The 16,407-nt window shown below is 34.2% G+C and overlaps 1 protein-coding gene and 1 pseudogene across 1 annotated transcript; one reads left to right on the forward strand and one right to left on the reverse strand.

Moving 5' to 3' along the window:
- Nucleotides 1–1,016: 1,016 nt before the first annotated feature.
- Nucleotides 1,017–1,997, reverse strand: LOC100724601 (olfactory receptor 51F2-like). Its single transcript, XM_003460746.4, has one exon. The coding sequence runs from the start codon at nucleotides 1,968–1,970 to the stop codon at nucleotides 1,017–1,019; it is 954 nt and encodes a 317-aa protein (XP_003460794.3). The 5' UTR covers nucleotides 1,971–1,997.
- A 12,761-nt stretch (nucleotides 1,998–14,758) lies between these two features.
- LOC100718653 (olfactory receptor 52R1-like) lies at nucleotides 14,759–15,726 on the forward strand (annotated as a pseudogene).
- Nucleotides 15,727–16,407: the final 681 nt, after the last annotated feature.

Here is a 16,407-nt window from a genome sequence, read left to right on the forward strand (position 1 = left end):
CTGGTTCTAAATACTCTACAACGCTTTCATCCACTTGGATGGTGTATCACAGTCTTGATATATTTGATGCTATAGCATATGAAGTTGTATTCAAATATTTCAAAGAAAAAGACACTATGGTAACTACTATTAAGTCGGGTTATTTGGTGGTGAATCACTAGGTTGCTGAAAGTGTTATGCTTTAACCTATATTGATACGTTGTTATGACCCCTTTTATCTCATCCTCCCCCTTATTCATTAAAAAATCATTTAATTTTTTAAAAAAATATATCAACCAATAAAAAATGCTCCTAGTTCTGTAGGGAAACAGAAACCCTTTACAACTGTTGGCTAGAGAGTAGATTAGTACAAACACTGTGGAAATCAGTGTGGAGATTCCTCAAAAAATTAGGATTAGAGGTCCCATTCAACCCAGGTATTCCCCTTCTGTATATCTTCCCAGAAGGACTGAAAACATCACACCACAGTGACATATGTGAAACCATAAGGTTCAAAATATACAATAGTCACTGTGAAATGGAAGGAAACTGTTCAATAAAAAGTAGAAACTAAGATGGGGAAAAGAGAAAGGATAGAAGGGAAAAAATGCAAGTTAGTTATACTATTAGTGTCACTTAGTTCACTGAATAGGAAAGGTTGTGCTAATAATGTTTGAAGAAATTTTTATGCCCATATTTTGTACTTGAGTGACTAAAGATAATGTTGTGTAATTTATCAACAATTGTTACTTTTTCATTATTTTGTTGTGAAAATTTGTTTTACCTTTTCTTCTTAATATTAACAAATAAAGTAATAAATTTTTAAAAATTAAAAAAAAAAACAAAAAGAAAAATCTAAATTTAGATGCTAAATCATGAACTACACATGTGAGTGTACTGACAAGCTGACTAAATAACGTACAATCTTCGCTTGTACATTTGGTCTCTTAGAGTCATGATTGATACTTTGGGTACAATTACCTCAGTCTACAAAAGCATGCACTCAGAAGTGGATTCTACTTTGACATAACTGTTGGTTAAATTTGACATTTCTTCTGGATTAAGACCTTCATAATAGCCTTGCGAATCTGCTTAGTCTTCACACTGTAGATGATAGGATTGAGAACAGGAGGGATGAGCAGGAAGACATTGGCCATGATGGTATGAACAAATGGAGGTGCTGAACGGCCATAGCGGCGGACAAGAGACAAGCTGATGAGGGGAATGTAGAAGATGGCAACAGCACCGATGTGGGATATGCAGGTATTGAAGGCTTTCTTTTGTTCCTCTGAGGAAGCAATGCTGAGGACAGATCGGATGATCAGAATATAGGAGAGCAAGATACAATGGAAGTCAAGTCCAGCAGTGAAGAAGATTGTAAACAGACCAAGGATATTGTTGATTCTGTTGTCTGTGCATGACAGTTGAATCACATCAACATGGTAGCAGTAAGAATGTGAAAGGACCAGAGATTTGCAAAAGGACAGCCTCTTGACAAATAGTGCAACTGGCACCATGACAGCGACATTCTTTATCAAGACAATCACCCCAATCAGGGCAATCCTGGCATTGGTGAGAATGGTGGTATATCTCAGTGGGTTACAGATGGCCACAAATCGATCAAAGGCCATGGCCAATAGAACCCCAGACTCCATGAAAGTAAAGCCATGGAGAAAGAACATCTGAGCAATGCAGGCACTTAAATTGATCTCCCGGGCTTCAAACCAGAGGACACCAAGGGTTGTGGAAAGTGTGCACAGTGACAAGCTTAGGTCTGTAGCAGAAAGCATGGCGAGGAAGTAATACATGGGCTCATGAAGGCTGTGCTCACGGAGGACCACCAACAGGATCATGCTGTTTCCAGAGAGGGCGATGGCATACAGGAGGCAAAAAGGGATGGAGACCCACACCTGGGTCGCTTTCAGGCCCGGTATACCCGTCAGAAGGAAGGTCACAGATTGAGTGTTAGTATTATTGAGAACCAACATCATGGAGAACTGAAAAGAAAGGGATATTTGGATAATTGAACATAACAGATAAAAACATATGTAATTCATGGGTTAGAAGAGCTTTCTGGCACTGCAAATATCACCCAAAAATTACTGTAGCTAATTCTTGAAAAACTTTACTATTTCTGAGTTTCATAGAGCTGCAAGCTTCTCTCACACAGACTCTGTGTTTCCCCTTTATTGAGACATAGAATTACTTGAAGTGCTCCACATCAACATTTCTCAAGTAATGGAAACCAGTGTCTTTCTCTTCAGGGACCACAAACATCAAGGTAGAATGATCCCTACCTGGAAAAGCCCATAGGCTAATACTAAATAATGTTATAAGAAATGCAGCTTCAAGTATTTTTGAAAAATTTTTGATTCTGGAAGAAAGTATTGAACAAGTCAAGATGATGTGGAATGCAATGTTATTAGTCATTTCTGGGAAATATCCAGAAATATGTAAAAAATATCTGAGAACCTTATGTCTGTCTGTATACATTATATGTTGATTTTAGGGTGGTACAAATTACTAGCCTAAGATATACTAGTATTAGTCCCACTAATTTTGAGTTCTCTATGCATAACATTTTTGATATGTTATAGCATTTTATGTGTGCGCCTTGCAGATCAGAGAACTAACAATAATTGAGAGTTACTCAAAATTTCTCTTCCAAAGACCTGTCTATTGTCTAAGGAAACACCAACCTAAAAAATAAAGCAAAGAAAAAAAGAGAGATTAAAAACAGACAAAGGTCAAAAGTCAGAGGTAAGGAGAAGGAAGAAAAACAAGTATTAGAGGGAAGAAGAAGGAAATTTTGCCACTTCTTAACAAGCTACAGGAAACACTTCATTTTGCTAAGTAGGAGCCCAAACTACTTTTAAAATTCATAGAACCTTCATTATACGCAGAATTTCATGAATTAATACCACATGGTACATCCAACCATCTTTATATCCTTAATCTGATTCAGTTATCATACCTATTCAAGGAAGAAAAGTCTTATCACTGACATACGTATAGGGAAACTGATGTTTGAAATAATTAAATAATTTGCCCCAAGTTGTATAGCTAGGCCATAAAAGAGGTGGGAATTTCATATGTGCTGCAATACAATTCACTCAGTAAAGTTAAATAATGCACATGAATTTAAATCATGTGGAAAAACTGTTCTTGATAAATATTTTTCAGAAACAAGCTTTTACAGAGATGTACTGCGGTAACTTTGGAGCTAAATGTAACACTATGTAAATGGGGCAAATATAAAAACTCTAAGGCTTCTCTGGAAAGTGCCTGTGCTATCCATGATGCCTATATTCAAGTTACCCATGCTACTCACTCTGTGAAGGTGCTAAATTAATTGACTCATTTTAATGGTCACACAATTTATTTAATTCATGTATTTTACTAATGACTCTTCTTATAACTTTTCTCCTCTCCATTAGAAATATTCTCTCTCTACCTATGCACAAAACTCTTATTTTTCTTCTACCACTCATTTATTTCTCGAACTTACTGGTTTTACTCTGGTGTTGTTTTTCACTTTTTTCCAGAATGAACTTATGTTTTCCAACTTTAGATGATCTACCCTTCCTTTATATATCTTTTACAATATTCAACTCTTTTAAAAATTTCCTGACCCATTTCACAGCCTTGTATTTTGCCTACATAATGAAATATCTCAAATAAGTATTTGAATGCCAGTTTTAGTTTTCAGGTTCCAAATCAGAAGTTACGGCTGGATTAGGGGAAAGGAGAGAAGAAGGAAGGGAAAACAAGCAAACAACAACAGCTAAGATATTCCCACATAACACAGCTAAGATGATTATGGCACTAGTTTCAATTAGTTCAGTGACAATACTGGTTTGTGTTTACATTGTTTGATCAATTTTTCATGCCTACACCTTGTAATCTAAGCAACTATATTGAGGATAACAATATGAATATCTTAACCATTGTTAATTTCCTATTTCTTGTTTTGAAATTATTTACCATTGTTTTTATTTTTCACATCAAAATAAAAAAACATTACCTGAGCCATTTCACAGCCTTGTATATCCAAATGAGAAGTTTTATCTGCATTGGTTTTCATGGGAAAAGAAAAGTATTCAAGAGCAAAATAATCGCTTTTCCTTTTACTGCTCACAACACTGTATGTTCTGTGTTTAGTTCACAAAGAATGACATGATTGTTTGGGGAGATCTATGCTCTTTTAATTGTTTTTAACTGAGGTCATTTCAAATCAGCTACCAAGACTTTTCTGCTCAAAATCTAATATTGCTTTCATCTTTCACCTCAGCTTTAACTAAATGTAAAATAATGTCATACAAATGTTCAGACTAACTTGGAATAATAAATCAGCCTACAAATATTTATGTTATTGTTATTAATATAAAAGTATAAAATGACAGAAGCCATAGAAATAACTATTTTCCATTAATAGCAATTTCTCTCTGACAGAAAAAATACCAAACTGAGAAACATAATCTTGAATAACAATAAAAAGCACTTGTCAAAACTGAAATATCTGTTAAGATTATCATTCTATTAGAAAACAAGAATGAAAATAAAAATCATTTAAATTTTCAGTTTAAGAAGTTAGGAAAAAAATTAATGTCGAAAAAGAAATTTATGAAGATAAAACATGCTGATTAACAATAAATTTTCAACATTTATTATTTAAAAGGATCTAACTAAACTATTTCAAAACTTATCCAAATTATTTTAAAATAAAGATAAACTACAGAGAAATGCTACTTAAATATGATGGGAACATATGCATGAACACAGCAATATAGTTCACGACATATTATGAAGTAGATAATTTTACAGAAAAATATAATTTGACAAAATATTCTAGAAATAAAACCGGCATGAAAGAAATACCAATAAAGGAAAGTTTATCAACAAAGGGATTATAACCAACTATTTTAGTATCTATTTTTAATAAACTAAAAGAAAATTGAGGTCATTACATTTTTTACAAATTCATCCAGTAGCGAAGCAAGAGAAAGCCACCTCCAGGGACCTTTTGACAGTTACTTGGACATGTTTTGGTTGTTATAGCTAGAGAGGAGTGTTACTGATTCCAGTGGAGTAAGCCATGAATGCTGCTAAACATTCTAAATTTATAAGATCCTCAAACAAAGAAACATACAACTCCAAATGGTGTACTTCTGAGTTTGAAAACTGCTCTAGATCACATAAAAAAATGGCGAATTACTTACCTACCCACTTAGGAAGATGGATGCAAATATCATCATTACCTCATTGGAAAGTCAAACACAACTGTTGTCTTTTTTGCTTTTATACTACTCTCTTAGTTTTATGAGTGAATACTTATTCAAATAAATACATCAACCATTGGCTATGATGATATATTTAAGTAGACAAAACATGATGGTCTTAAGATATGAGAAAAATATTAGGAATTTCAACAGAAATTCATTATAAAATTGTTAATAGGAAGAAAAAAAATTTGCATGAGGTATAACTTTGAGAAATTCAGAGAAAATGTCACAGGTAACTTTCAAAAGATGTTCATCAAAGGTACTGGCAAGATACCACATGCACTATTAGAGCTACTATTCTGCATTGTACAAAACAATAACAGCAAGTGAAAAAGACAAGTCAACAAAAATAAAATGTTATTTTGAAGAGAAATTTTAAAAGGTACTGAGTTTTATCCATATTTTCCTTTAAAATATAACATGGATGGTAAACTCTTAAAAATTGAGTTGACAATAATAATGAGTTAGAACAGTGTCCCAAATTAGTGGATCTTCCTGTTCACAAATCCATCAAAGAGAAAAAAAATTAAATACATGACTTTATTCACAATCATTATAAAGCTATAAAATTTGTAGTATTATAAAGTGTTATTTTCCATCAGAAGGAGCCTTATAAAGATATATTAAACACTTTTAAAACTATCATCTATTTCTTAATTCCTTTACTGAAGAACTATGCCCATGTGAGCAGATAAGATCCTGCTATTAAGTAAAACATAAATTCAAAGCGTAATTAATCAGTGATCCTCAAGAATTCTTAATAGGTGATGATAGATCATACTTTATAGAAACTACTATAGATATACAAGGCATTTAATACAGTACTGACACATGAGAGGTATTTATATTTTGACATATAAAATTAAGAAAATTAATAAAGTCTAATGTAAATAAAATTACTAAAAGCCCTCTTCTATTTTCAGGGAAGGGCAATGTGATACAGGGTCTCACTATGTGGTTCACATTGGCAATGAACTCATTATGTAACCCACACTGACCTCAAACTCTCAATGTTCCTCTTACCTCAGCATCCTGAATATTGAAATTACAGACATCACCATTCCGATTTAAAGCTGTATCTTGAGTAAAGAATATTCTTCTCTTCCTTCAAATGAAAGTGAACACAGAATATTACAGTGAAACCATCTATTACTTGAAAAGATTTGTGATTATGTAAGCAACAATGCTTCATCTATTAGCTGCTACAATTTTAAAAATAAAAAAAAATGATTTGTATTTTCCACCATCCTATATTTGTTTTAAAAGTTTGAATAAACATACTTACATATACATAAAACCTACAACAGGGCTAAAATAAATAAATGAAATGTATTTATGACCCTTTAGGATCAGATTAAAGCCATGGCACAAAATATTTTTATAAAGCATTGCATTAAGCTCAAATACTATTGACTGAGAAAGACAAGTATAAACAAATTAGAAATACAGCAGGTTCTATATGCATTGGAAACCAAAATCAACATTAGTCTAAGATACATCAGGTCAGAAATAATAGTCAAAATAAAATGATAGAAAATAATATGGAAATAATATTTGAGTACGTTTTGGAAAGTAGAATAAAGAAGAGAAGGCAAAGCTGTATACAAAGCTAGAGAATGTATCAAAAATTCAACCCACCTAACTCATAGTACCAAAAAGTACAATAGAAAAAATGAAAGAAATGAAAGTCTGGGGTAAGCACATAGCTTAAATTTTATTATACTACTAAGGTGAGAAAATATCTTCTATAACATTATCATTCTCACCATTTTTGGGGAAAACATACTAATCAATCATGATACCTGATATAGAATAATGCAGTCAATGTATATTCATTAACAACTCTAGACATAGTACCCATCCAGTAGACTTTTTACTTGTCAATAAAATGGTAGACAAAAATCAAAGATTCTGAATCTCAACTGCACATTTGGAATCATTTTGGAAATTTCCAAAAAATGTAATAAAAATTGAAGTTATTAGCCCACATAAAATAATTGAATACTACATCTAAGAGTGATATTCCTAGCATTTGTAAAAACCTAAGTTTTATCTGGTTTTATTTTTTCTGGTGACACTTTTATTGATAGTAAAGTATTATACTCAGAAACTATAATACTAAATATAAATACCAACACACAAGTGTTTTTGCTTTTTCATGAAAGAAGTAGTTGAGACTGGGATGTTTGGTGGTTCTGGCAGGGCAATATTACAAACATTAACATAAAAGTCTTTGTTCTTTCATTAACTGGAGACAGTGATCTGGTAAACCATTCCCACCTGTATGCGGTCCCTTGCCTGTATACACTGGGCCTCAGAAATTCCTTGAATCTGCCTGTGTCAATGATGGCCAAAAATATCAACATATTATGAAATACATTTTCTTCAATGTGAGGGATTACCAACTTGACTTATAGCATTTAATAGGAGAGCAGAGAAATTAAAAGAAACAAAAATCATTAGTGAGTACATAGTTTAAATCTTGCTCCATGAAGATAGTAAGAAACTGATCTCCATAGACTCACAGAGAGGATGTCCTAATGATTACTAGGATAACCAGAGGGAGTTCACAATATCGAGATACTATAGAAAGCTAGAATTCATAAGAGTGAAAATACTTGAGAAAGATTTTTCTTAATAGAGATTCAGAGTAAGCCCAATTTCAAAGCTAGGCTAAAGAGAAATAAAAGAGAAAATAAATGTCACAGTCAGAGTCGGTCAGAATCACAATAATTCTACCTCATCTTTTTGACACACTGAGCACTGATATGCTCCTCTGGAAAGAAATCAGGACTGCAAACTTGCTGCCTGACAGTTCACTTACTTCCCAAAGACTTCAGCTTGCACTTCTCCATCTAAACCCCGACTCCTAATATTTCCAGCCTTTCACCTCTGATCTGTGGTCCTTTGGCTTCATGCACCCGTCTCTTCATGGCACATCCCTGTTTTTCTGCTGTTTTCTTCCCCTCCACTGTAACTTTCCACCTTCTGTCCTATAAGGTTGAAACTTGTGGCCATGATATCTTACCTGCTCCCAGCACAGAGAGAGGAGCCCTTTTCAATTCCTGCCTAGAAAGTTCTGATGTTGCAACTCCTGCACTGAGCCCCTATAAGGATCCTGCGTGTAGGCCAGCCCTTTACCAGAGACCCTTGTGCCTCCAATCATGATATGATAATGACAGTTTCCCAAGAGACTCCTCAGTGGAGATGTAAACAGGGCAACGTCACGGTTACTTCTTTTATTATTTTATTATTTTTGTCATTATACTCTTTAAAATAAGATCTTATTCTTTCTATTATCATTATAACTTAATTCTGATGCATGCAAATTTCCTTATATTTCCCTCTTTTCTTCCTCCTTCCCTTCATGAATCTGTTGTCTACAGCATAAGGCTTCCTTGTCAAAATACATACGTTGACACAGTTTTATAGTTCTGATTTATGGTTCTCGATAATGTATTTAGAACCAAATACATTTCTACTGAAAATGATTTAATAATTTTCTGGGACAAAGAGTATAGAATATGATGCAGTCATTTACAAGTGGCACATTAACCTCAATGGTGAAACACATCTCAACATAAAAGAACACAATTACTTGTCAAAATAAAATTCATTGTTCCTTTTATACCAATTGAATTGTTCATAATCTGTGTCAAATTTCTGTTTTAACTTATTTGAGAGCATCATTTGGCTGGAAGAACTTTATATTTTCATTGGAATGTAAATTTTTATACTTTGAAAACAGAATAAGGATGTTTTCTTCTCTATATTCTTGATGTGTGGATACATTTTCATAAATGAAATGCTTAGAAACTTAAGCATACTACTATCATCAGGACCTTGTTAAATTGAAAATTCTGAGCCATAAAGCCTGAAATGAAACTAAGTTCACTGCTATTCTGAAGCTGAATTTTGTGAAAATTTTACTGTGTTCTGTACTTTTTAAAGCATGTCAAATTGTTTCCTGAGATTACATTGCATGATGCTTCTGAATAAAGTTAGCTCATCCTTGATTTTCAAAGACTGAATGTCTCAGATACTTCATTATTAAATCACATACTCTAGTTTTCATTAATTTTAAAGAAAAACACAATAAAAGATCAATTTTGTATTTCTGTGTATATAAAATTTCCTCTTTTCTCTGTTAGACTTGATAGTTAGACTGATTCTATAAGGATTTCTGCTTTAAATTATTGTATCCAAGTATTTTAGATTTAATTTAATATAGTGGATAATACTACTGACTTTTCTTCCCGTGTACTGAGGCAATACTATTATACCACCATAGGAAGCTAAAAAATAAAAAGTTCAAATAAAATTATTCAGAGCCCTTCTCTCATTCTCCACCCTGCCCATTCCTATTTCCTTTCATTCTGTTTTTCTTTGTACATGTTTGCAGTAGATAATGTTTACTTTCCTTCTGTGGCACTGGTATATGGTTATACAACTAAAAGTGGAATTTCTTGAAAAAAGGGAGATCTTATTTTATTAGAATTAGAAAAAGTGATTATTGGTATGACCTAAGTTATGCAACATGTGAGTGCTTCAGTGATCCCATATTCTTGCAAATATTTATTATTATAAACACTCATTTTATGTATACTAATCAGTTTCTACCAGACAATTGTCATAGTTTAAAATTTACATTTTTCCCATGAATAATCTTGATCACATTTTCTGCATGAGTCATTTGCCTCTCTTTGCAAAATGCCTGCATAAACTATTTCTTCATGTTTTAATGAATTGCTTATATGTCCATTACCTGACTGTGGAACATTCTTTGTCAGATATAAGTGTTGTGAATATTCTATTAATTTTGGAGTATTTTCACTCTTCTAACATTATCTTTCAAAGTTCTTTTTTTATTTATATTTTCTGCTTTTTCTAGTTATGGTAAATGTTTTACTGTTGTTGTTATAAGAGATTTTTGCCCTCCAAATTGTTGAAACTATATTCTTTTAAAAGTTATCTTTAATTTCATACTTTTTAGTTTTATATTACATCTCATTTAAAGATTTGTAAAATTTCAATAAAACTTAAGATCCATTTTTTATGCATGTATCTAGTTGTTATAAAATCACTGACAGTTTTCCATCCCTGATTTGCATTGATTCCTTCCTTTGATAATGAATATATTCAGAGCTATTTCTAGTTTTCTTGTTATTAATTTGACTTGGGATTATTTTCCCCAGAGCCTGGGTAATACTGTAACTTTACAGAATGTAGTCAGTAGATGAAGAAACACAGGCATTCACCCTAGACATCCTTTTTTGTTGAGGAACAAAATTTTTTCTAAGGAAATCAATGAAGAAAGAGAATAGGAGGGAGAAAAATAAAAAGATACTTTCTAGGGCATATTATACTGAGAGTTCATATGTCAAAATCAAATGAAACAATGGGAAATTAATAATAATTTCCAATCTGAGATAAAACCAAATTCAAAGTACAGTTTAATAAGATTCACAATATAATGGAAACTTGTTTATCTCTTGGAAGCTAACCTACCTAAAACAATTGTATTTGTGATTTTATTACGCTGATGTTTGAAAATACACCAGATCCTTCATGAGCATGATTATCACAGTTTTAATACTTGGTAATTTTTGTGGGTTTTCTTCTCCTAAACAATTTACACTGATTTGAGTGAAAAGTGCCTTAAAGTCTTTTAGAAATAAAAGAGCACAATTTCTTTTCCCTTTCTGTATAATCACAAACTCAGGAGGGTCATTGGAAAGAGTTAAGCTGATAAACAATGCAGCACTCAGAGATAATAACACTCTCAGCAAGCACAGATTGCATGTATATACACTTTAATATGTATGTATGTATGACAATATGTCATCTCACTATCAGATATGTAGCTGCACAGGTGCCATTGCAAAGCAGGTATAATAGGTAACCACAATTCATATGATGACATTATCACTAATTATACATACCTAAAGTAAATAATGATTTTTTGCAATACACACATAAGTTTATATATACTTACTTCCAAGTGCAACTATTAGCAACATATTTATTTATATGGAACACAGTTTCCCAGATTCAAATATGAAACATCATCAGAATACTTTCAAATTGCACAAAATTCAGTGACAATTGGATCTGACTAATGAAAGACACAAATTACAGAAAAGCTCATATGTACTTCCAGCAATACATTATCTTGCACATGCATTCAAATCTTCTGAGTTTGGGTTCAGGTATGCAGAGGAGAGAGGCACGTTAGGGGTTAATGCTTTCAGCTTTAGCCTATAGGCTCAGAGACAGCTAAAGTGAGTACAGGGCAGTGGGATTTAGAGGAGGAAAGAACCAGTGCTTGGAGACATGAACAGGCTGGATTTACCTTTAAATAGACAGTGCTCTGAGATCTTTACCAATGGTTGCAGTCCAGCGATTTGTTAACACTGTTAATGGGATGTATTGACTTGGTCAAACAGCAAAACTTAAAGTAAGTAATCCCTACATTTCAGGCTCCTCTGCCTTTCCAGAGAGCAGCAGGACTCACAGAATCTCCAGAAAACTGAAAGCCAAGCAATGCCGTGTGAAGAAATGTGTGACTCCATGGGAATCCCAGGTACAGAGATCCGTGTGCAGGGAGCTTCCCTGTGAGGTGAGCTGCAGAATAAATGCTTTCCCTCTGTCTTCCAGGAAGACACACAAAGGTAGACATGCCACAACCACTATACTCACACTCTCCTTGACAGTGATGAAACCTGAAATATACCTCCTCTAAACTTTATTTTCGGGAACCCCGCTGTGAGAAAATGGTCTACACTTGTCTAAAACTAGTGTGTAACAAGTACTCAACATGTTTCATCCTCTCTTTCCTTGCCTGTCTTCAGCAATCCAGATGAGTAGTGAAAACCACAAGAACTACATCAGGGGTGAAAACACAGAGGTCCAACAAAACCCAGGGTGTCATGCCTGGATTCAAATCCACCATCACAGTGGATTTCTGCTCAGGATGAGATCCATCATAGTTCTTGTAACCAAGTATCCTTAAAGAAAAGCTAAACAAAGGGAGTTTTTGTAAGCCAGGTTTTATTTTGAAGACAATAAAAAAAATTGAAGCAGAAGGTCAAATTTTGTTTAATGTAGCACTACAGTTTGAAAAACATATGAATTAATTTCAGCTTCCAATATGCACCATGCTCTTAAGAGCACTTGCTTTTGTAAAAGAGAAAAATGCATTTAGTAACAAGATATATTAGGTAGAACAAGTAGTTATGTTGGGGTTTCTGTTTTGTTAGGAAAATCTTTTGAACTCTGGCTGCTCTGGGTTCTTAGAATTCTTTTTTTTTTTTTTTTTTTTTTTTTTTTTTTTTTTTTTTTTTTTTACACCAGTTTAGGGCAAAATGAGAGAGAGGTCTCTTTTATTACTATTTAGAAAATACACAATTTTTTTCTCTCCCACCAAAAGCAAGCTCAAAAATTGTGATGTCCATGTTGAAAGTTTACATGCTAGCAAAATGGAGCAAATGTTGGTCGAATCTTGGTCCAGTAAGCATGATTTGTAACTTTAAATCTGCCTTGTTCAATTCCAGGTCATTGATGGAAAAGAAAAGGAAATTCCTGAAACTGAAGGCCATAGGTTCCATAGGCATCTGGGGAAGTACAGAGAGGAAAAACAAACCTCTGTCAAGGACACCATGTTCTATTTCAAGTGTAGTTCTCACGTTCTCCCTAGTCTACCCAAGAAGAGAAATCAGAGAGCAGTAAATCAGAGAAAGAAGAATGCATGGGGAAGATTGAGCGCACCTCTTACTAGAGTTCTGTCATCTGAAAAATCAACTGGAAACTAGGGCTGTTTTGAACACCTTTTTCCCTGCCTGGTGCATGAATTCAGATGAAAGCATGTCTTCCAATTGGCTCTGATCCTCAGTGACTCTATCCCACCAGGTGAGGGCTGCATACAGGGGAACTGGGAGGTAAGTAGAAAGACTCAGGCTAACGTTGAACATACTAGACTGTTTGGAAAAATGAGACCTAACGATTGAGACAAAGCACAGACCTTAGGCAAGCAGATAACATGTGTTTATGAATTCTCACCATGGTAAACACCGCTGTAGTGTTCTGAGGTCTTGTGACATTTGCTTTTTAAATTTCTTATTTGAACATATAGTAAAGTTTCTGGTACAGAGAAAGAATTATAGAATCAGGTCCCTATTTCTCTCATACAATTATAAATATAGGATATATAAAAATAGGCCAACTCTGTGTGTGGTCATTAACAAAAATGATTTAAGAAGCCACTCAGTCTACTAACAAAAACTATTATATTACATAGGTGACTTGTTAAAGGGGACTGGAAGGAATATGGTTTTTCACTACAATTTTTATTACAAAAATGGAACAAAGACAAATCTTTCAACTGAAGACACAGAAAAACTGAGTTTACATGTTGACAAAGTGCTAAGTAGAAAATTCAGGCACAGACACGATGGTACATGTGACCTACTGCCTGACCTCTGGGCAAACTCTAGTGTTAATAATGGGTATAACCATCTTGTGTGTATGCCTCAAATAAAGTCAGGATACATAGTTCCATTGTAACTTTTTTGGATATTTTATATCAGTCTATTTTCATGGACTAACAATTTCAATGTTTTATTTTTTCAGCAATGTTTAGCAAACTCCAACTCCACACTAGTAGTGAGGTGCTAAAAATAGCACGATATTCAACACTGACCCAATGAAAGTTATCATGCAGTCTATGATCTCCCCTGATAAAGTGTATCCTTTAAGTCAAACCAGCTTTCAATCTGTTTCTGTAAATAACATTGTATTGGAACAAAACTATGAATATATATTTATGCAATGACTAAGGCTGCTTCTGCACTGCAGTGTCTAAATGCACTGGTTTCATTGTGGACTTTGTAGCCCATACAACCTGTAATACTATATTCATGTCCGGACTTGTGAAAAAAAAAAAATCTTACACTTCTAAACTAGGAGGAGTGCTACACTAAACATATTTTTTTTTAAACTCATGTGTAAAAGTTTCATTAGTAATATTCCTAAATGGAATCATTGTAATCTCAAATCTAACTCAAAATCAGTACATAAATTTCCTAACAAGAAAACTTGCCCAAATGATTTGACTAAGAAATAGAGGGATTTGAAAGATAAACGTATCAAAACATTGTGAGGCAAAAAATTTGGGAAGTCAAAGAGAATTAAAATATTATGACATTATTCACCTTGATTATTTTCTCTCAACAGATTCTATTTTCAAAAAAGCAATGAATTCCTTAACAAACTAGTACAATTGCAGTGACTGTTTTAACCTGAGTGAATGACATCAATATGAAAAAATAATGAATACCATTTATTTTGAAAACATCTATTGATGGTAATAGTTTAAATTATTTCAGCTTTTTAATGAGCCTATGTGCCTTACGATGCAATTGTAAAATCCAACAGATATAGGGGCAGTAACTTCTTTATTATAAAACTACATTACGTTCATAACAAACAACATGTTACCCATGCACATGATGTTGATTTCAGGGAATGACTCTTCTCATCCTGCCTCTTTTATCCTGCTTGGAATCCCAGGCCTGGAGAATTCCCCTCTTTGGATGGCCTTTCTGTTCTATGTCATGTATATTGTGGCTGTTGTTTGCAATATCATCATCCTATATATAATTCAAACTGATCACAAACTGCATCAGCCCATTTACCTTTTTTTGGCCATGCTGGCATGCACAGTCTTGCTCCTGTCCTCCTCTACCCAGCCTAAAATGCTGGCCATCCTCTGGTTTCATGCTCATGAGATTGAATATCATGCCTGTGTCATTCAGGTGTTCTTCATCCATGCCTTTGCTTCTGTACAGTCTGGGGTGCTCATGGGTATGGCCTTGGATCGCTATGTGGCCATCTGCTTCCCACTTTGACACTCCAGCATTCTTACCACATCTGTGGTGATCAAACTAGGGACAGTCGTGATGGTGAGAGGGCTGCTGTGGGTGAGCCACTTCATGATTTCCAGGATGCAATTCTGTCCTAACAGGGTCATTCCCCAGTCATACTGTGAGCACATGGCTGTGCTGAAATTGCTGATACCAGAGGCTGTGCTGATACCAGAGTCAACAGTGCATATGGGCTCTTTGTGGCCTTCTCTGTGGTTGGTTTTGACATTCTTGCCATCAGTGTATCCTACATGATGATTTTGAGAGCTGTGCTACAGTTGCCCTCAGGTGAAGCCCGCTTCAAGGTTTTTGGAGCATGTGCTTCTCACATCTGTGTCATTCTGTGTCATTCTGGCATTCTACATTCCAGCCCTTTTTACCTTCCTCACCCATCACTTTGGCCATCACGTGCCCGAGTGGTACACATCATGTTTGCTAATGTCTACCTACTCCTGCCTCCAACGCTCAACCCCATCATCTATGGAGTTAGGACCAAAAAGATCAGGTACAGGGTTATCTCAGGGTGTTGTGGAAAAGACCTGTGAGCCTGGGATCCCAGCCTCACACTCATCCCAACTGCCTTACTGATCTGATGACATGATTTGCCAGACCATTTGCCAGGATCTTACCTCTCATCACAAAATTATTTCTTCAACAAGCATCCCAGAGGCCAGCAACCTATGAGAAGAAAGATTTATTTTGTCCTTTTTTTTTTTTTTTTTTTTTTCGGAGATAGTGTCTTTCTATGCAAGTCAGGCTGGTCTTTACTTCCTTTTTTACCCTGAATGGTCTGGTAGTCTCAATGATCCTCCTGCCTCAGCCTCCTGAGATCTGCAAATTTTCAGGTACACCAAACAAGTGATCATATTGATGTGCTTCGTAATAAAATATTAGAATAAAATTTGCATCTACATCAATCATCATGAGTAAGTAATTTTTCCATGTATGAAATTAAGGAAAATTACAACAAAAATGTTGTCTCCTGTGATTGTTGTGAAAACAGTATTTGTACATTATTGATCAACTATGAATTGATACACTATTTAGAAGATGAAAAGGTTTTAATCAAACAAATACAATACATATTTTTCTGCCTTGAACATCTTTTTTGAAACAGAATTTTACTAACAGAACTATGTAAAAAATTCATAAAAATATAACACAAGGCATTCTCATATTTTCTTATCAGAAACCAAATGTGAAAATGTGTGGTTTATTTGCAATGA

Source organism: Cavia porcellus, unplaced genomic scaffold (assembly GCF_034190915.1).
Source record: "Cavia porcellus strain 051 isolate PalLab524CR breed Dunkin Hartley unplaced genomic scaffold, mCavPor4.1 scaffold_9, whole genome shotgun sequence".
NCBI classification, from domain to species: Eukaryota; Metazoa; Chordata; class Mammalia; order Rodentia; family Caviidae; genus Cavia; species Cavia porcellus.

What these genes read in the sequence shown, in the direction of transcription:
- LOC100724601 (XM_003460746.4), bottom strand. Translation starts at nt 1,970, where the DNA reads ATGATGTTGGTTCTCAATAATACTAACACTCAATCTGTGACCTTCCTT.